At 39.6% G+C, this 19458-nt stretch overlaps 1 protein-coding gene across 1 annotated transcript in view; it reads right to left on the reverse strand.

Moving 5' to 3' along the window:
* RAB38 (RAB38, member RAS oncogene family) overlaps nucleotides 1-4200 on the reverse strand; it is a 59738-nt gene extending 55538 nt beyond the window's left edge. Inside the window, exon 1 of the mRNA XM_008020455.3 lies at nucleotides 3872-4200. Within this exon, the coding sequence (XP_008018646.1) occupies nucleotides 3872-4073 (202 nt within the window). The 5' untranslated portion in view covers nucleotides 4074-4200. The remainder of the gene's footprint in view (nucleotides 1-3871) is intronic.
* Nucleotides 4201-19458: the final 15258 nt, after the last annotated feature.

Below are 19458 nucleotides of genomic sequence, written 5' to 3' on the forward strand. Positions count from 1 at the left end.
ACACAAGTTACAAAGCTACTAAGAAGCTGGAATAAATGACCATGTGCTACCTATACCCTGAGTACAGTGATAATATAACATTTTACCTGCAGAGACTACAAAAGATAAAATAAGTATCACAGGAAAATTAAATAATCATTTTATAGATGAGACAATTGAGGTTCAGCAAGGTTTCACAGTTTGCCTAATTATATTTTCAGAGTATATATAATTTAGAATACATTTAAACTAGTTTGAAGTGTTCTGTTTTTAAATTAAGGGAAGTAGAGCAAATCTTTTGAAAACAGATTCAACGGTCAATTTTAAATTCTAGTGGCCTAACCAGCTATTATACTGGGAAATTATAGATTAAATATGCCTGGACATGCATAACAATAAGGGCTTAAGAAATATTAGCTACTATCCCTATAAATGTCCCAATGCCTGCATCAGAGTCCCAAAGCACATCAAGAGTTCTAGACAAAATAGTATAGTTCTTTTTGAAAGTGTGAATAAGCAATTATAGTCTCTGGATTTGGAGAGTAATAAAAAAGTGGAGTCTCTAGCGTGAACTTTTTGCTTTCCTTTTCCCTAACTGATCTATTTTAAAACAAAACAAAACAAAACACAAAAACCTTATAAATTCACATCCTAATCAAGATAAAACATTTAGAAATAGATTTTAATTCATTTCTTTTTACTGAATGCACAGGGGTACTTAATAATATCAAAAATCTAGTTAGAAAGGAGAAGGTAAGGTTAACCCACCTACTAATGAAACAACACTTTTAAAAAGGAAGGATGCATAATCCCTGTGGGCCAGCTGTGTGCCAGGCACTCACAGGCCAGCAAGTGCAAACAGCATCGTCAAATCTGGCTCTTCCTCTACTAGCTGAGTGGCCTCAGGCAAAGTTACTTCATTCTCTGACTCTATCAGGAGCCTCTCAACACACAGCTGACCCAGCTGACCCTCTAGCATGGAATCACTGGAATCCAGGCCAACTGCTGTCCCCTATGCGATTTGGTGGGATTTGTCACCTTGTTTCAAGGCCTACTCACAAGACCCTAGAGATACTTTTTGGAGTCTTTCAAGATCAAACTGGCCAATCTACACAGCTACAAGAGATACATCATGGGAATTTAGTGGATAAAAAGGGCCCTATTTGGCATTGAACCAAGTGAATATCAAGAGTCTAGCTGAGCCAAGATTCCCTTAATAACAAGTGTATATGATATCCTGTCAGAATAGTGCAGGTCTTCTCTATCTCATTCACCACCCACAACCTTCTCAAAGCTAGGCCCACTAACCTCCACTACCTGTTCTCTCCAGGCACACACCAGAGTTGAACACTAGGGAGGGAGAGATGCCTTCTTATCTTGGATAGACAGGCTGTGATTTCAAAGTACTATAAGGTACACCTGGCTGACTGGAGTCTGGGTGGGCAGTTGAGGCTGGATTTCACATGAACTCATTATCCGCATGGCTCACTATGCAGCTTAAACCATGAAACGTGGAGCACATGCATGCTCCAACCATTTCCCACAGTGGCCTAGCTTCCACCCAATTCACTGTGCCTGCTGTCCAATCTCTAATTCAGCTAACAGGGCCTTTGGGCTTGAGGCTGCTGAAGACAGATTACCACTGAGCATTAGAGCTCTGGAAAAAACAAGCTCCTCTACTGAGATGTTGAACATAACAACACCACAGTATCTGTAGAAAGAAATTTCCAAGACTCCAGATTTCTTATTTATACAGACTTCTGTGACTATAGCCTCCACTGCAACTTCAGTCTACAAACATGGCTAACGAAGTGCTTTCGAGCTTGGGAGTTAAAGTACTCCTGACAGTATGTTGTAAAATAGCAAAACTGAAAATGGTGATAACCTGGGGACAAAATATATATGTAATATTGGGATCACAATTTATTAGGAATTAATTAGCACTTGTATATCATAATCCTTCTTGCCTAGCATTTATACAGGCTCAAAACATGCTAGCTAGTGTGATAATAATCCTTGCAGATCTCCTAGAGAACAGGCATGATCACCTTCAACTAGCAGTGTTGGTGGCTCACCTGTCATTTATTGGGAGAAAGCATTCTCCCTGTTTACAAGTAAGGAAACTAAAACAAGGAGGTTCGAAAAGTTACCTAAGATTGCCTACTACATGCAGAGTAAAGTAAGGATCCAGATGGAGACAGTTCCACTTTGGAATTTGAGCTATTAATCACTATACCCTTCCATCTCTGTTTATGTGAGGAGACTGAAATCTACAGACATAGAACTTGTCTGCTGTCATGCTGTTACCTGGATGGTACATAGAAGTCCAAATTACAGCTACATCCCTGTTTAAACAGTAAGCCATTTCTAAATCTGAATCCTGAGGACTTTCATGAAGCCAGAGGGTTTTCAGACATTATGACACGCAGCAAGAAAGTACACAGAAGTTTTTTAGATGAAAAGCCCCATCCAACAGTGGCTGATAACATCTTCTGTTCTCTGATAACCCCCTTGCTACTAGAGCAGTTGAAGATGACTCCAAATGCATGAATCTGTTCATCTGTTCACATGCTAAAAGAGTAAGTCCTGGCAGTCTATGATTAAAGAGGCATGAAAGTCCCCAGATCACAAATGCCCTTTCAAAAATTTTCCACATTTGTTCTGGCTTCAAGCCATGATAAAAGTGTTTCCAATCAAATGCATCAGCTAAAATGAACCCATTTTCTGAAACAGTAGTGGCTAGTTTGGGTCCAGCACTTATAAAGAAAGGTTCCTGGTGTCACAGACCATGAAGTAAGACTATCTGAAATTGTTTCCATGGAGAATCCCAGAAGACCTTAAAACTTCTGAGCAGGAAGATCCCTGACCCTTGCCCAACTCCTTTCCACTTAACAATGATGCAACTGAGCTGAAGAGACTTGTCCAAAGCCACTGAGCAGGTTAGTTAGTAGCAGGGCTAAAATCTGTAATGAGGAGTTGGTCATGCCCAGGTTGCAAACAGCCTTGTCCAAGGCATACTTGAAGTAGATACTTTGCACCCTCACCTTTGACTAGGCCTAACTTCTGGTACAAACCTGTGGAGTCAAAATCTGATTTTCAATATTGTAAAAAACAAAAAAACTCTCATTTTCCAGATCTCTCAATGAAAACTTTAGGGCCAAATCAAGAAATCATAAGGCTATCATAGGCCCTTACATAAAAATGGTCTTAAAATATATACACAATCTCCTTTTCATAGAAGACTGAGAGCCAGAGAGAGAGAAATATAGAAAGAGAGGGAGAAAGAATACTTTGCCCCTGACATACACACACAAAAGTACTTGGCTTCCTGAAAGAAAAAAAAAAAAAAAAAAAAAAAAAAAATCTCAAACTCCTTTGTCTTAAGGGCAGAGAGAAAGGTGACAAAATTTGAAATAAAGTGAGCGACGGAAGACAGGAATGGGCAAACTCCAGCTAGCCTGGAACTATCCCGGTTTCCGCTGTGAAGCAGCCTAGGGGCTTCCCCTCAGTCGGCCCCTGCACGGAAGGCCGTGCCTGACACTGGGCTGCGTCATTGGCAGAACTACCCACGCCTAGAAAACGAGCTGGAGTGGAGAGCAGAATGCAATTGCAGCCAATCTTCCTCAGGTTCCCTGGGGAGGCCTGCTCTGGGCAGAGAGATCCCAGGGGACTGTGCGGGAAGGAGCTAAAGCAATAGCCCAAAAGCTCCAGGGAATGCACTTGAAGTTTCAAACATTTTTCTTTTCTTTGAAACTAAGTTTCCAGCCCACCAGGAAAAACTGTCTCGCGACCTAGGGATTTTAATCTCACGCTTGGCCACAAGCCGCTGCCTCAAGACTGGAAACTGGCCGCGAGGCGCTCTAGTCCCCTGACCCCCTCCCCCGGCGCTCACCGGCGATATCCCAGAGCTGCAGGCGCACCACAGTCTCCGGGTCCCAGTGGAGCACCTTGAGCGCGAAGTCCACGCCGATTGTGGCCCGGTAGTGCGAGGAGAAGTTCTGGTGCACGTAGCGCTTGATGATGCTGGTCTTCCCCACGCCCAGGTCGCCAATCACCAGCAATTTGTACAGGTGCTCCTTGTGCGGCGCCTGCATCCTGGCGGCCGGCCGGCCGTGCAGTACCAGACCAGGGAACCGCAGCCAGGGCTCTGCGCAGGAGAGAGACTTGGGGAGCGCAAGTGTAGGTGCAAAGGAGAGGCGTGGGCGGCGGGGCGGGGGCCAGGGGGCGGAACTCCTCCCCTAGGGGTTAATCCTCCTTCCTATTCCGCGATCTTGGAGAGGGGAGGAGACAGGAGTTAGTCCGGGGACTGGCAGCTGAAAGGATTTCGTGTGTGGTAGCGTGTTGCAGTGCTTATTTATCTGGCGCTTTAGAGTTTCCGAAGAGCTGTTTTCGCCTGTGACCCTGGCCACAAACTTATGAGGTGTGGATCTTATTTTCCACGTTTTGCTTGCGAGAAAACTGATTGTGAAAAAGTACTCTGCGGGAGATGGCCAGTGAAAGGCTCCGCTGAACACAGGTCTGAAGTCACAGGGCTCCGAACCACCCCACACTGTAGAGAGAAAGTACAGTGTTAGGAAGCCGGAGACTGGCTGGACTTGGTTCCTGCGTGTCCCAGTTTTTAAGTTGAGGGACCGTAAGTAAGTCATTTGAGCTCCCCCAGCCTGTTCTTTCTCAATGAATGGCAATGCTGACCTCTCAGCAGCTTGGAGGTGTGAACACTGAGCACTTTCACACCCATTCAACTGGCAATCAGTTAACAAGGAGGACAGCTGGGCCGAAAATGCCAAGGGCACTCGTGACTTTTAGCCTCTTCTCATATCCTAAAAAGTCTGAGCTGCACAGAAAGACAGTTTTAACAATTGGTCAGATTATTACAAATAATAATAATGGCAAACATTTATTGAGCACTCGCTATATGCCAGAGGGTTTATAAATTATGTCTTTTAATCTTCCCAGCTGTCTTAGTAATAGATACTATTTTTCTTCCTATTTTACAAATGAGGAAACTAAGGACTAGACATTTTAAGTAATGGACCCAGAGTCAAATAGTAAGGAAAAAAAGCCAAATTCAAGCACAGGTCTTGAGGTTCCTAACTTTTTTTTGTTGTTGTTGTTTGTTTTCATTCATTTGACCAATATACATTGAGTACTACCATTCACCATGCACAGTTCTGTGTACTTGGCATGATACAGAAATCCTAATGCAGACAATGACTACTGGCCTCAAAAAAATTTACCTTCTTGTGGGTGGAGACAGACAAGACAAAATAAGTACAATTTGTCATATATTAATTGGTAATAAAATAAGGCAGGAAAGGGGATGTGAAGAGATTATATGGGGTTTGCCTTTTAGATAGGGTGGCCAGGGAAGTTTTCAGTAAGAAGGAGACAATTTAGTAAAGACATAAAGGAAATGAGAAATTGGGCATTCAGGTCTAGGGGGTGAGCAGTTTATACCAAAATGAGCTATTTTGTACCTGAATGTGCTGTGAATGGAGCGCTGCTCACATTCTGTCGTTTCATCTTCTCAATTGCTTTATGAAGTGGGTTATTTTCTTCAATTTATAAATAAAGAAACCAAGATTAAGAGCACGTTTCTCAAGGGCACACGTAACTAGTATGTGTTAGAACTGGGGCTTAAACAGAGTCCTGTGTGAAAGGGAGAAAGGAGGTTTGGCAAGGCTTCTGCCTTCCTCCTCTGGCCTGACACACCCTAAACTTTAGCCTCCACATGCCCCAAACAAGCAGAGGGATGCCCTAGATGTGTAACTGGGACAAGTCACATAACCTCTCTCAGCCTTGGTTTCTACATCAACAAAAGGAGAACGATAATACCTGTGGCCGGGCACGGTGGTTCATGCCTGTAATCCAAGCACTTTGGGAGGCCGAGGCTGGTGAATCATTTGAGGTCAGGAGTTCAAGACCAGCCTGGCCAACATGGTGAAACCTGTCTCTACTAAAAATACAAAAATTAGTCGGGCGTGGTGGCGGGTGCCTGTAATCCCAGCTGCTTGGGAGACTGAGACAGGAGAATAACTTGAACCAGGAATGCAGAGGTTACAGTGAGCCAAGATCGCACCATTGCTCTCCAGCCTGGGTGACCTGAGCAAGACTCTGTCTCTAAATAAATAAATAAATAGAAATAAAGTTGTTGAGAAAATGCTGGGTCCACAGTAGGCGGTAAATAAATGGTAGCTATTAATGTGAAATGAGGGACACGCTTTAAATACTGTCCGCAGGCACTGTCCTGTGCAGTTTTATCTTTCCTCAGAGAGTAACTCAGAAGCTTTGCTCGGAATGGACACTAAGTGACAGTGTGTAGAATTGCACTCATTTGTGTTTTATTGAAGTGCTTAGCTGGGTAGGCCTCATTCACTGGTTTCCACCCAAGCAGGGACACACCAAGAAGATTATATCTAATAAGTGAGACAGATATTCTGCCTGCTTAAAGAATTAGCCAACCATGTCACCTCACTTCCCAGGGAGGGGAGTTCAGGAGCACAAGATGCTGAAGCCATTCTAAATGCCTGCAAAATTAGGAAGGATGACAAAATTTTGCCAGCTCTAAAATCCTGGGTCTGTAAATCTGAGAGACAGACTTTGTCTGCCCAACGAGCTCCTAGGGCAGAAACGAGGTAGGAGTTTGAGACATCTTGTGGGTCAGCCCTCAGAATTATACCCAACCCAACTTTCTCACCAGCCCCAGACTGTTCTCCCAAGCCTGGTCCAGGCAGAGTCATCCTCACCGTTGTCTGTTCTCCTCTTGTGAGCAAGAGCATATTGGAACATCAGACATTTTGATTTATGAGGTAGGACAGGCAGGGCAAAGTTCAGGATTTCTGGGTCCTGAAGCTGATAACATTGGAGGAAGGAGCTTTTTAAGCAAAAGAATGCAAAATCAAAAATATATAATTAGGTCTAGGGCCTTGAAAGGGATCCTGAAGCTTCAGTTTTATTGCCTCTCTGGGGGTAGGAGATTCCTCTCTCAGGGACAGTAGCCAACCATGGTGAGCAAGCTCCTTTGCCAGGCAGGAAGTATGTGCAGTTTGTTTCCAGCAGTACTCATTTAGGTCTCATGATCATTCTTCACAGTGGGAAGAAATTACTCTCGGTTTATATTTTTAAGACTTTTAGATTAAAGTAGCTTGGTAAGCACCCCGGCCTAGCAGTTCAGTAAAATCTTTGTAAAAGTTGCCTAGGTCTCTGAACCTGAAAGTCCCCTGGTTTAAATGAGGCAGTGAGGTTGCAAGATCTCTGGAAAGTCCTTTGGACTCTAAAATATCAGAATTCTGGGTGTTCTAGACATCATCTGGTAAGACTTACACCCTAGCTGATTCTAGTCGCCCCACAAGAGCACCACTGCCCAAGAGGTGATGTTTTCTCTCCTCTTTTTAGGTTTGGAAGAAAGGCCACCTCAAAGCAAACATGATGCCATAGTTCTCTTCTGGTTTCATGGTGCTATCCTTTCCTCTGCTCAAGTACATTTTCCCACAAGACAAAGGCAATCCAAGAACATTTTTTGTGGGGGGCAAACCTTCCTGTACTCCCCTTCCTTGCTTTGGACTTATTTTCTACTCTCGGAACTAGGCTGCAGACAGGGAGTCAGGTAGTCAGGGACAAACTATACACTGGATCAAGCCAGACAATGAATAGATGGAAAGGATATTATCAAGCAGCTAGACTATTCTTGCCTCTTCTTTCAATCAACCCTGTCCCCTGCAATTATGATGCTTCTCGAGAACCTACCTTCCCCAACCTGAACATATACCTGTCAAGATGGTTTAGGATTATCAGGAGGATCTCAGCTTTTTCTGACACAAAAGAGCCAGTGCTTCCTCCCTCTGGAGAGAACAGCTGTGCCATTCGTCCCCCTCCTAGCAGCCACACTGCACCATGGAAACCTGTTCTCCACAGTAATTCTCAAAACATCTCTGGTGATGTTTTGACAAGCTTACTACCCTCAAATTGCTAAACCATAGCACATCTTCTCACCAAGGTTGGGAAGGCCGATGACTCAAGTTTGTAAAAGGTGTGTGAGACCATGAGGTGCTCAGAATTCAAGCCAAGAATGATATCCCAGAAGCCACAGCATTAGATTTCTCTGAATCTCCATTCCCTTTTTGTCCAATGTGGGTACCTATTCTTATGAAATGGAAAAACTAATTACAATGATTGCAAATTGCTTTGCAAATGTAAACTTGAAGGGGCAAACCCTCATGTTTTCCTCCTAGAGATACTGTATTTGGTGAGCCCCTGTGAAGTTACATTATTTGCTTTTGCCATTAAGAGAGCCATGGGGAGTTATTCATTAGCTTATGTGAGCTTTTAATTATTGCCCTGAAGAAATATGTAAATGACTGCAAGATGGGGTCCCAAGGGCTCTGTTATAGAAAAGGTAATCTAATTTTTCTTAGATTAATGCAAGAAATATGTCTTAAAACAGATGAACTTTACTCTGCAAAAGGCCTGGAAGAAATGACCATATATTTTATCATTCAAACTATGACTCTTGAGAGTGAAAGGGGGCACTGTGAATAATTACACCAGACAACAGGAATAAGCCAGGGCTTTCCTAAAGAATATTCATACCCTGGTGTGAACCCGGGAGGCGGAGCTTGCAGTGAGCTGAGATCGCGCCACTGCACTCCAACCTGGGCGACAGAGACTCCGTCTCAAAAAAAAAATAATAATAATAATAATAATAATAAAAAAGAATATTCATTCCTGAAGAAGAGGGGAAAGTTGGGGCTTTCAAATGAGATCTACAGCTATAGGGGTTTTGGAAAATTCTCCTAAACCACAATTTTAATAAATAGGTCTGCCAAGTTAAAGTTGCAGCTTATTTCTTTCTTGTCTTCAAAAAGTTCTTTCTTTACCCACTAGGCTTGTCTGAAACCTGTGCTGACTTGCAATTGGAGTCATCTAGTATTGATCCAGGATTGCAGCAGGTGTCTAGAAGTAGGAAGCAACTTTTGGGTTATTTGGAGAGAGGCCAAGATGGATTCTGTATGGGATGTGCTTGAAATAAATACTCTCCAGTCTATGAGAAATTTGTATCTAGCTTTTTTTCCAGAAAGAAAGACTACAATAGGATATTTATGGGTTATCATGAGAAACTGATTGCAAGTGCATTTTTTAACTGACCAATAGTATGAATCAAGAAAACCAGATATGACCTAAACCATTTTCAGCAGTGTATTTATCATCAACTAAAATTATGTGCCTTAGCTGTGCCAGACAGGCGTGGCTGACTTGGGGCTTATTTTTCTACTAACAGTACCTAACATGGACGAGTGGAAATAAGCTATGGAATGGCCAAGAGGCAAGCATCTGAGAACATGGAGCAAAATGATTCTGTATGTGCCAGAATTTCAACTTCCTCATTCTGGGAACCTACAACGAGCTAAGCCCTTTATCTTGGTAAGTTTATTTGATCTTCACGATCACTCGGTAACAAGTATCTTCACTTTATAATGAGGGAAATAGGGCTCAAATCATTTAAATAATCTTTCCAAAGTCACAGATATGGAGTGACAGCATGAGAATCGTAACACCTAATTCCTAAATCTGTGCTTTTTCTACTATACCACACTCCTTTAGTATGTGATAAATTTCAGGTCCAGGCTTCTACTATAGCTTTGTTTCTGCTATGCTACTAAATATTCAGGCTATGAAGAAAAGAGGTTGATTCTCTTTGCATTTGATAAAGTCCTAACTATGCAGGGAAACAGCCAATAAAGGAAGAAAAGAAAAATCTATGATTCAAAGATAAAAGGATATATTCCATAATCTCTCACCAACTCAGGCAAAAAGTCAACACAAGTAAAATTGTCATGCTGTGCATTTGTGAGAAGAGGTCTGACCCAGGGCACATAGAGAGCATATACCAAGGAGTCTACTCCTGTTGCTTTCAGAGAAGGTGATAGGATAGCACTGAGGCTCTCCAGTGAATGAACCCCTAGTCCATAATGCGTGAGGACACAGGGACTGGTAAGGTCTAGCTCAGAAAGTTAATGCAAGAGAATTACTGACAGACCATCACAGCATAAACAAAGAAATATTTATGTACAAAGCATTGTAACAGACTTTTCTGAGGATCAGGGTCAGAAGAAAGGTCTCACATTTATCTCAAAGAGTGTATAAGATATAAGCCCCTACCGTCAAAATGCTTCCATTCTGGTTAAAGCAGCAGCATGTATACACATGGCCTTCTGCCTTCCACTCTAACCTTCTCAGACTCCTTCACAACTTCCCTTCTTTTCTGCCCATCCACTAAAGTTTGCTATTCTTCATCCTTGGGACTCTGACTTTCCCTGCTTGAGCTCATCCACTCCTGTGACAATAGAGCAAATGGGGTTAGGAACTCTGAAATCAGGTGAACTTACCTGATTTCATATTCAAGTTCTACCACTACCCAGTCGTAAGAACTTTGTAGTTTAACTTCTGCAAACCCATCCCTTCAGGTATAAAATGAGGGTAATAATTTTAACCTCATATTTTTTTGAGAAGACCAAATAAAATTATGTGAAGTGCTTAGCATAGTGCTTGGCCCAGGATATGCACTGAAAAGAACATGTTGTTAAACTATCAGATGTCTGCTGATGATTTCTGTATCTTTATTTAAAACACAACCTTACTCCTGCATTCCATACCCTTGTTCCAACTGCCTGTTGGGCATTTCTACCAGGCTTTCTGGCAGACAGTTTAAATGCAACATGTGCAAAACTGAACTCATTATCTACCCTAACAGACTTGTTCCCTTTCCTGTATTCCTGGTTTTTGGTCAGTGGTTCCTCCCTCATCAAAGTCTACCAAGCTCAAAAACTCAGTCACTCTTGATTCCTCTCTCTTTGTTACCCATCTCAAATGAATTCCTGACGGCATTTCCACGACTCCACAAAATTACTATTATAACAAAAAGGTGAATATCTATGCATTATTATTGTGGAGAAAGGACCTTTAAATATTACATGAAAGGCAGAAATAATAAAAGAAAAAAAAAAACCTAAATGTGTAGATATTAACAATCACCAGAAGCAAGATAAATGATACTTGCAGAATGAGAAAAATTTTGCAACATTTAAGACAGGCAAAAGGAAATATACCTTATATTAAATTGTTCTAATAACTTTTTTAGACACTAAATTAGATAGAGAAAGATATAAATAAGCAATTGACCACACAGGACAAGCAAAAAGCCAATAATGTGAAAAGTACATTTTTCACTAGGATAGTAATAAAAGTATGAAAATTAAGCAATAATGTAATACCATTTTTTACTTTTTAAATTGACAAATATATTTTAGTACTAAAAGTATCCAATTTTGATGAGAATGTAAAAAAATGGATATTATCATATGATCCTGTGGTGGAACTAACGTAAGAAAAAGTTGTTAAAAGGAAATGTGGTTATATATATCAAAAACCTTAAAATGCATGTGCCCTTTGTTAACAATTCCATTTTTAGGAATTTATGGTAAGGAAAGCATTAAAGGTGTATGTGACAATTTAGTTTTAAGAATTCCAATTGCAGTGTTGCTTATAAAAACAAAAAATCAGAATTCCCTGAATACACATGAAGTTAAATATTATAATGGTATACATATGTGCTGGCACATTATACCGCCTTTATAAACAATGTTAAAGAAAATATTACAGTTTGAAAAATGTTCACAATTTTTTTCATAACTTTTTTAAATGGGAGGTCAACAAATCACAAAAAGTTATTGTCTCCAATTTAGCGTAAAATACATAGTTTCCTTTTTACATAAACACACACATTGTTGATGGAAAAAAGGTACAGAAATTTATGTACCCACATATTAGAGTTTGTCTCTGGATGGTGAGATTATTGCTTCTTTTTTATATATTTCCCTGCTTTTCTATATTTATTTCATTTTTATGGAAACATTATTGATATCAAAAGAAGAAAACAAAGTTAAAATCAAATGTGTACTGAATAGGTCTTGGATGAAGATTTCCAGTCACTCCTGTTCCAGGTTTCAGCATTCAATGTGTAGAGACAATGAAGTTTCCTGTCTCACCACTAAGGGCTGGGTATCAGTGTTTTAGGTTTCAGTATTTTTCTAGTCAACCTTTCTCATTCTGATCACCCTAATCTTATCAGTGCTGAGAGGTGTGCCCTCCTAAGGGAACCAACGCACTATTTCATGGGTGGCACAATCAGGCAGACACTCCAAAACCAGTTAGACAAGGTACTCATACTGTCCTGGAGTGACTCTGCCACAGTAGCCCTGGCTTAGCTCATGAGGACAAGCTCCATGTGCCTGTAAGGGAATTGACTGTCTCTCCCCAGTTTGGATTGAAATTCCCGATATCCAAACCTTGATATCATCTTCACTTCTTTCCTGCTTGTGCCCTACTTTTCCACTTTGACACCAACTTGCAAAATCTTCTCTCCAGTGTCTCTTTCATTCATGCTGTCATTTCAGTCCCTCTTAATATCTCATCAAGTAGTTGTTTCCTAAGGACATCTTCCTGATTCAGTTTCCTCTGCTTTGTCCTATCCCTCACCAACCCCAGATCAATCTTCAAAAATAAATTACTACAAGCTGGCCATGTTGGCATCTGCCTGTAGTCTCAACTACTGGGAGGCTGAAGTGGGAGATTTGCTTTAGCTCAGGAGTTCAAGTCCAGACTGGGCAACATAGTAAGACCCTGCCTTTCAAAAGTAAAATAAAATAAAGATACTACTGCAATAGGACACTTACTCCTCTTATTGTAACTTCTGAACTTATGTGTGAGCAGAATACCTTGTTTTGTTTAACCTTTTGATGAGTTGGGTTTTCTGTTTATGCAGCCAAACCAAATCTTAAATGATAAATCTCCTTGAGTCTAAAAGAAGGCATGTCTCTGTTTAGCATGCCTGTATAATAGCAGTTTATATGTATGCCATTTCACCGTTCTACCTCTCCCCAGCATTCTTTTTGTAGATTTTGTTGCCCTCCTGTTTGACTCTAACCCATAAAATCAGAAGAATATACCCTATCAGCACAAGGGGCAGCCTGCTCCATGATACTGGCATGCTCAAGAAATGGTCCATATTTTTTTATGCCAGGCCGTATTAATGTCTTGACTTGTACAGGCACTCCGTAAGTCTTCTAATGACAATGAAAAATATGAATCATGCAAGACCATGTCTGATGTTACTGCCAACAATTTTGAGCCTGAAATGCAGTAAGATACCTGGCATTTTGTTTTATTTCTTTTATTTTTATTTTTTTATAAGAGGCATGAACATTGCTACTGGCATCCATAGAAAGCAATGGGAAGATGAGTGCACAAAGACTGCTAGCGTGGAAGTTATGGGGCTGCATTCCCTTACTGACTCTGCCACTAGTTTCAGAGTCAGCCTGATCCCTTTATTTCACACACCCTTTTAACCTCCTTTGAGTATCTTCTCTAAATTGACAGCACCTTCTCAAAAACAACCAGGTCATATGCATGAAGGATCTTAAAGACAGGCATAATTATCCAACAACTAGTAAGTACCCTTTAAACAGTTGTTCCTCTTTTAAGAATCTGTCCCAAATAAATAATCAGGCAGTCTTTCCAAGATTTATGCACAAGATATTTAATGCAGCATTATTTTTAGTAGCAACCTAAATATTTATCAATAGAAACTGGTTAAACAATGTCATAGCCATAAAATTTAATATTTTATAGCCATTAAATATCATGTTTATGAAGAATATTAATAGAATGAATATTCAAGCTATTACTTGGAAAAGAAAATATAAAATTACATATATATGTGCATACATACGTAAATTATCCAGATTTTATAAGTGTATGTACATGATTATACATATAACTAGAACAAACCTTTTTCTTCTTTATACTTTTCTAAATTATCTAGGATATATATGGATTGGTTTTAAAACTAATGAAATTAATATGTAATTATCTTGAAAACCTTTAAGGATTTATTATTTATTTTTATTTATTCTTGATATTTTTAAATTTTATAGTTAACACATCTTGGTTTAAGTTACCAAGTAGTCTCTTTCATCTGGACACAGATGGCTTTCATTTATCAAAAGCATTCTTGCATTATTTCTTTGATAATTTTATCTCTCTTTTTATTTGTTCTTAATCTCTCAAAAATTTTAAAATCTAATTCTAGGACACCATTAAGACTTTTTAAACAATGTTTCATTCTTTTTGTCTCTATATTCTACTTTCTGGAAGACTTGCTCAACTTGGTTTACAACGTCTTTCACTGAAAACTTTTAATTAGCAACTTGATTTTGAAGAGATACTTAGATCTATTTATCTAGTTTTTAAAAAGCGCTAGGTTCCCAAAATATAAATATACAGCTTAATCAATTAAACTTTCTTTATCAGTTTTTGATAATAATGCCATAGCAACTTCCTAAAAAAACTATTGGAAAATGTATACCCCCCCAGGGCCCTGATGTATTTAGCTGTGTCCCCAAACAAATCTCACCTTAAATTCCCACATGTTGTTGGAGGGAGCTAGTCAGAGGTAATCGAATCATGGGGGCAGATCTTTCTTGTACCATTCTTGTGATAGTGAATTAGTCTCACGAGATGTGATGGTATTAAAAGGAGAGTTTCCTTACACAAGCTCTCTTGTCTTGTCTGCTGCCATGTGAGATGTGCTTTTCACCTTCCAACGTGATCGTGAGACCTCCTCTGCCATATGCAACTGTGACTCCAATAAACTTCTTTCTTTTGTAAATGGCCCAGTCTAAGGTATGTCTTTATTAGCAGTGTGAAAACAGACTAACACAGTAAATTGGTACTAGTAGAGTGGGGTGCTGCTGAAAAGATACCTGAAAATTTGGAAATGACTTTGCAACTGAGTAAGGGGCAAAGGTTGGAACAGTTTGGAGGGCTCAGAAGAAGACAGGAAAATGTGGGAAAGTTTAGAGCTTCCTAGAGATGGTTGAATGGCTTTAACCAAAAGCCTGATAGTGATATGGACAATAAGGTTCAGGCTCAGGTGGTCTCAAATGGAGATGAGGAATTTGCTGGGAACTGAAGTAAAGGTGACTCTTTTTATGTTTTAGCAAAGAGATTGGTAGCATCTTGCCCCTTCCCTAGAGATCTGTGGAACTTTGAACTTGAGAGAGATGATTTAGGGTATCTGGCAAAAGAAATTTCTAAGCAGCAAAGCATTAAAGAGGTGACTTAGATGCTGTTAAAGGCATTAGGTTTTATAAGAGAAGCAGAGCATAAAAGTTTGGAAAATTTGCAGCCTAACAATGTGATAGAAAAGAAAAACCCATTTTCTGAGGAGAAATTCAAGCTGACTGCAGAAATTTGCATAAGTAATGAGGAGATGAATGTTAATCCCCAAGACAGTGGGGAAAATGTCTCCAGGGCATGTCAGAGGTCTTCATGGCAGCCCCCTCTATCACAGGCCCAGAGGCCTTGTCTTATCTGCCACCAGAGTGTGACATGCCTTTCACTTTCCACCATGATTGTGAAGCCCCCCCAGCCATGTGGAACTGTGAGTTCAATAAACCTCTTTCTTTTATAAATGGCCCAGTCTCAGATTTGTCTGTATCAGTAGTGTAAAAACACGGATACAGGCCCCCCACCTTCACCCACCCATATGAGAAGTATTTAAATAGCACTGAAATTTTATGTTGTCTGTAGATTTGCAAGCTCTGACATATCTTAACCTCAACAATAACCAGGTATTTAGTGAAATAAATAATAGATAACCTGTGGGGAGCAGGAATTCTTAAATTGTGTTAATATTGGAAGATCCTTTCAGTGAGCTAAGCTCAATTAGGGGCAACCTTGGAGGAAAGGAAAAACTGGCTGGTTTCTACCATTTTCCCCCAAGTCACCTAATAACCACCCTATATTTAGAACTTTAGGAAGAACTCAAAACAAAGATAGAAAATGGGGGCAAAGAGAAAAGATGTGAGGTTTAGTTGTTGCTGTTGTTTGATTGCTTTTGTTCTTATGAAAGAAAAACAAAACTCTTAGTTCTGATCTATTAGACTCATGTCTACTGATTGAAGGTGTTTGGCAATGTTTTTATGTTGATCAGAGTTTGTTTCCCAGATCTTTGCAAAACCATACAGATGATTGGTGCCTCCTCATTCTGCCAGTTCACCTTGGAAAAGAGATACTTATAAAGACTGCTGGAATCAATCATCTTTCCCAAGTAAGGTGTATTGTTGCACAAATTGGTCTATGTTAGAGGGAATAGAGACAAGAAAAACCTGAGGACCCCGAGACATGGCTGTTGGGCTGCTTGAGGTTGATAATCCCATGACAAATCCAAAAAGAGGCACCAATTCTTCCAACTTGCTTGGTACTAGAAGTCTCAGGAATATCAGGGTTGTAGGCGTCACAAACGCCAAGACCCATGGAACTAGTGTTTGTTGCTGATTTCTCCTTTTATTTTTTGAAAACAGTGTTTCACTCTGTCAGCCAGACTGGAATGCAGTGGTGTAATCATAGCTCACTGCAGCCCTGAACTCCTGGGTTCAACTGGTCCTCCCACCCCAGCCTCTTGAATAGGTGGGACTATAGTTGTGCTCCATCTTGCCCAGCAATTTTTTTTCTTTTTTGTAGAGACAGGGTCCTGCTGTATTGCCCAGGCTGATCTTGAACTCCTGGCCTCAACTGATCATTCTGCCTTGGCCTCCCAAATAGCTGGGATTATAAGCATGAATCTCCATGCCCAGATGCTTTCTCCATTTGAGGAAAGGATACTTTGGCCAAAACTTTACTGCTTACTGTTTAAAGCTGAGTTCCTCCAAGGTAATCTAATCTGGGTATATGGTCTTCTTAAACACATTTTCAACACTCTTGGCAGTTCTGGAATAATTCCTGTGAGTCTCCAAGAAGCACATCTTTGCCTTGCTGACATGAGAACCCTTGGGAGTGCAGTAGATCAATTAGCTGGGTCACTCCTGAGTCACTGCAGTGTCTCAGTTTACTCTACATTATGTATTGTTTCTAAAGGTAGTACAGTTTATTTATTCTCCTCCACTTAGAAAAATTGTACAATGCTAGGAACTTTTCTGATCTATTTTGAAAGCAGCTACTTTGGAGAATAACTGTCAAATAAGCATGCTCCTGAAACTTCCTTATCTCCACCCACATTGGGGTCATGGCCTCTTAGATTTATGGCCCAGACTCCCAGTTCTTGGTATGCAGGTCTGGCATTCTTTCCTGTTGTTACAGACTCCTGAGGCTCAGCCTGAGAGATTAGACAGCCCCTTGCCCCCCAGAGAAATGGGCCAAATGACCAAATAAATAATAATTGAAGATGAAAGAGATTTTCACAGTTTCAACTGAGGCTAAGCAGATTATGTTTATTCTAACCCTAATCACAGTGGTAGCTTTAGTGCCACTTGGGTTCACAGTGAGGTCACAAGTCACTGGATGTAAATATGGACTTGGAAGAGTAAGAGTTATTTATCAACATGCATTGTCTGCTGCTTGTTAATTAGCTAGTGCTGCCTGGCATTTATTATACAGAAAAGTTAGCAGAACTAGGAAAAAACAAGATTTGGAACACTGGGCTGACAAACATGACTAAAAAAGCTACAATTATGGGTCTCAGCAAAGAAAATGATGGTCATATTTGCAGAAAGTAGGAAACACTTGTAGCAGATCCCTGGGACACTGTATGCTAGGAGGCAAACTTTGCATTCACGGCTTTTCAAATCTTACTGAAAAATACAAATTATTGGGTCTAGTACTAGTTCTACAACTTATTTGGAGCGTGATCTTGACCAGTCATTGGTTCTCTCTGAGCTCCAGGCTCTTTAGCTGTAAAATTAGATGAATATTATCTACCCTCCGTAGTGGTGAAAATTACATCAGATAACTAACTGAGCAATTGTTAGGACATTGAAGAGATCACTATAGAAAAGTTAAGTTACAGTTTCTCACTGTGCCTCTTTTCCCATGCTATAAGATTTTAAAAACTCTTCAGTAAGACTCGACGCTAATATTCTAAGCCTAAACATAAGATTTACACTGTAAGACTAAAAGAACTCTATTACCCATGCTATAAAACTAAAAGATTAAAATAACTCAATCTTCTCTATGAAAGTATCAGTGAACATTATCAACTAGAAGTGATTCCCCAGCCTCTCTGAAACTCTGTAGCACATGCTGCCTTGCATCAAGCAGACCTGAGTTTGAACTGTGGCTCTGCTACTCACTAGTGGTATGATCTTTGGGGAAGTTACTTAATGTTCCTCAGAGTTTTCTTGTGTGTGTACATACCTAATATGTAATTCAAATCTATTCTTTTTTATTGTCAAATAGTACCATTATTGCCATTTATTTATGAAGAAACAGGTTGAGAGGCTAGGTTTCTTTTCTAAAGACATATAACAAGTGAATACTTAAGTTGAAATTTGATTTTTATGGTGCATATATTATTTTTAATTGACAAAAATTGTATTTATCATGTACAACACATTGTTTTGAAATATGTCTACACTGTGGAATGGCTAAATTGAGCTAATTAACATATGCATTACTTCACGTGTTTATCATTTTCTATGATAAGAACACTTAAAAACCTACTCTTCTAGCAATTATCAAGAATATAATACATTGTTATTCACCATAGTTACCATATTGTACAATAGATCTCTTGAACTTATTTGAATTGGAATTTAAACCCAGAACCATCTAGATCTGAGGTCATCATCCTTTCCATTAAGCAATGATGCATAATCAAAAGTGCAAAGCACATAGTAGACATTTGGTAAGTGCAGGCATAATAAGCCAGTTGGCCCTGTAGTCAAAGTGCCTGGATTCATTCTTGCTTTGCCATTTGTTAGTTGTGTGACCATTAGCATGATTCTTAACCTCTCTGTGCCTCAGCTTCTGCCCCTATAACATGGACATAAAAGTAGTACTACCTTATAGGGTTGTTCTGAGTATTGAGTTATTGTATATAGACTACTAGTGTAAGTGCTTAACAAATATGAATTATTATTGCTAAACAGCAACAATTTTCTGAACTTCTCTTCACCAATCTGTATGTTACTGTCCACTTTATGAAGAAGATATAGTCACAAAAAAGAAAATAACTTATTTTTAGAGTTATTAGTAAATCATAAGTGCTTTTGCCAATGCATATATAAAATTCTGAGTTTTCATTTACCACTCAGACAAAATAGGGGATATTTTTTAGTTTATTATTTTTAGTATACATTCATGCAGATGCATTTTCAAGAAGTTTGGCAAATATAAAAAGTAGAAAAAAAAGATCTCGTAGTTTTGTCATCCAGCACAATCGCAGCCAATATTTTTTGCATTTCATTCTATTATTTATTTCTCTTGTAATGTATATGTAGATATGTAAGTACAGTTAAAACAGTATTACATATGTAGGTAGATTTCTTAGTTCTACTTGTTTGTATAACGAGGATTTCTTTGGCTTCAAATATTATGAAATGCATTAATTCAGTCATGGTCCATTGTCCCTTAAAAGCATGTTTA

Source organism: Chlorocebus sabaeus, chromosome 1 (assembly GCF_047675955.1).
Source record: "Chlorocebus sabaeus isolate Y175 chromosome 1, mChlSab1.0.hap1, whole genome shotgun sequence".
Lineage (NCBI taxonomy): Eukaryota > Metazoa > Chordata > Mammalia > Primates > Cercopithecidae > Chlorocebus > Chlorocebus sabaeus.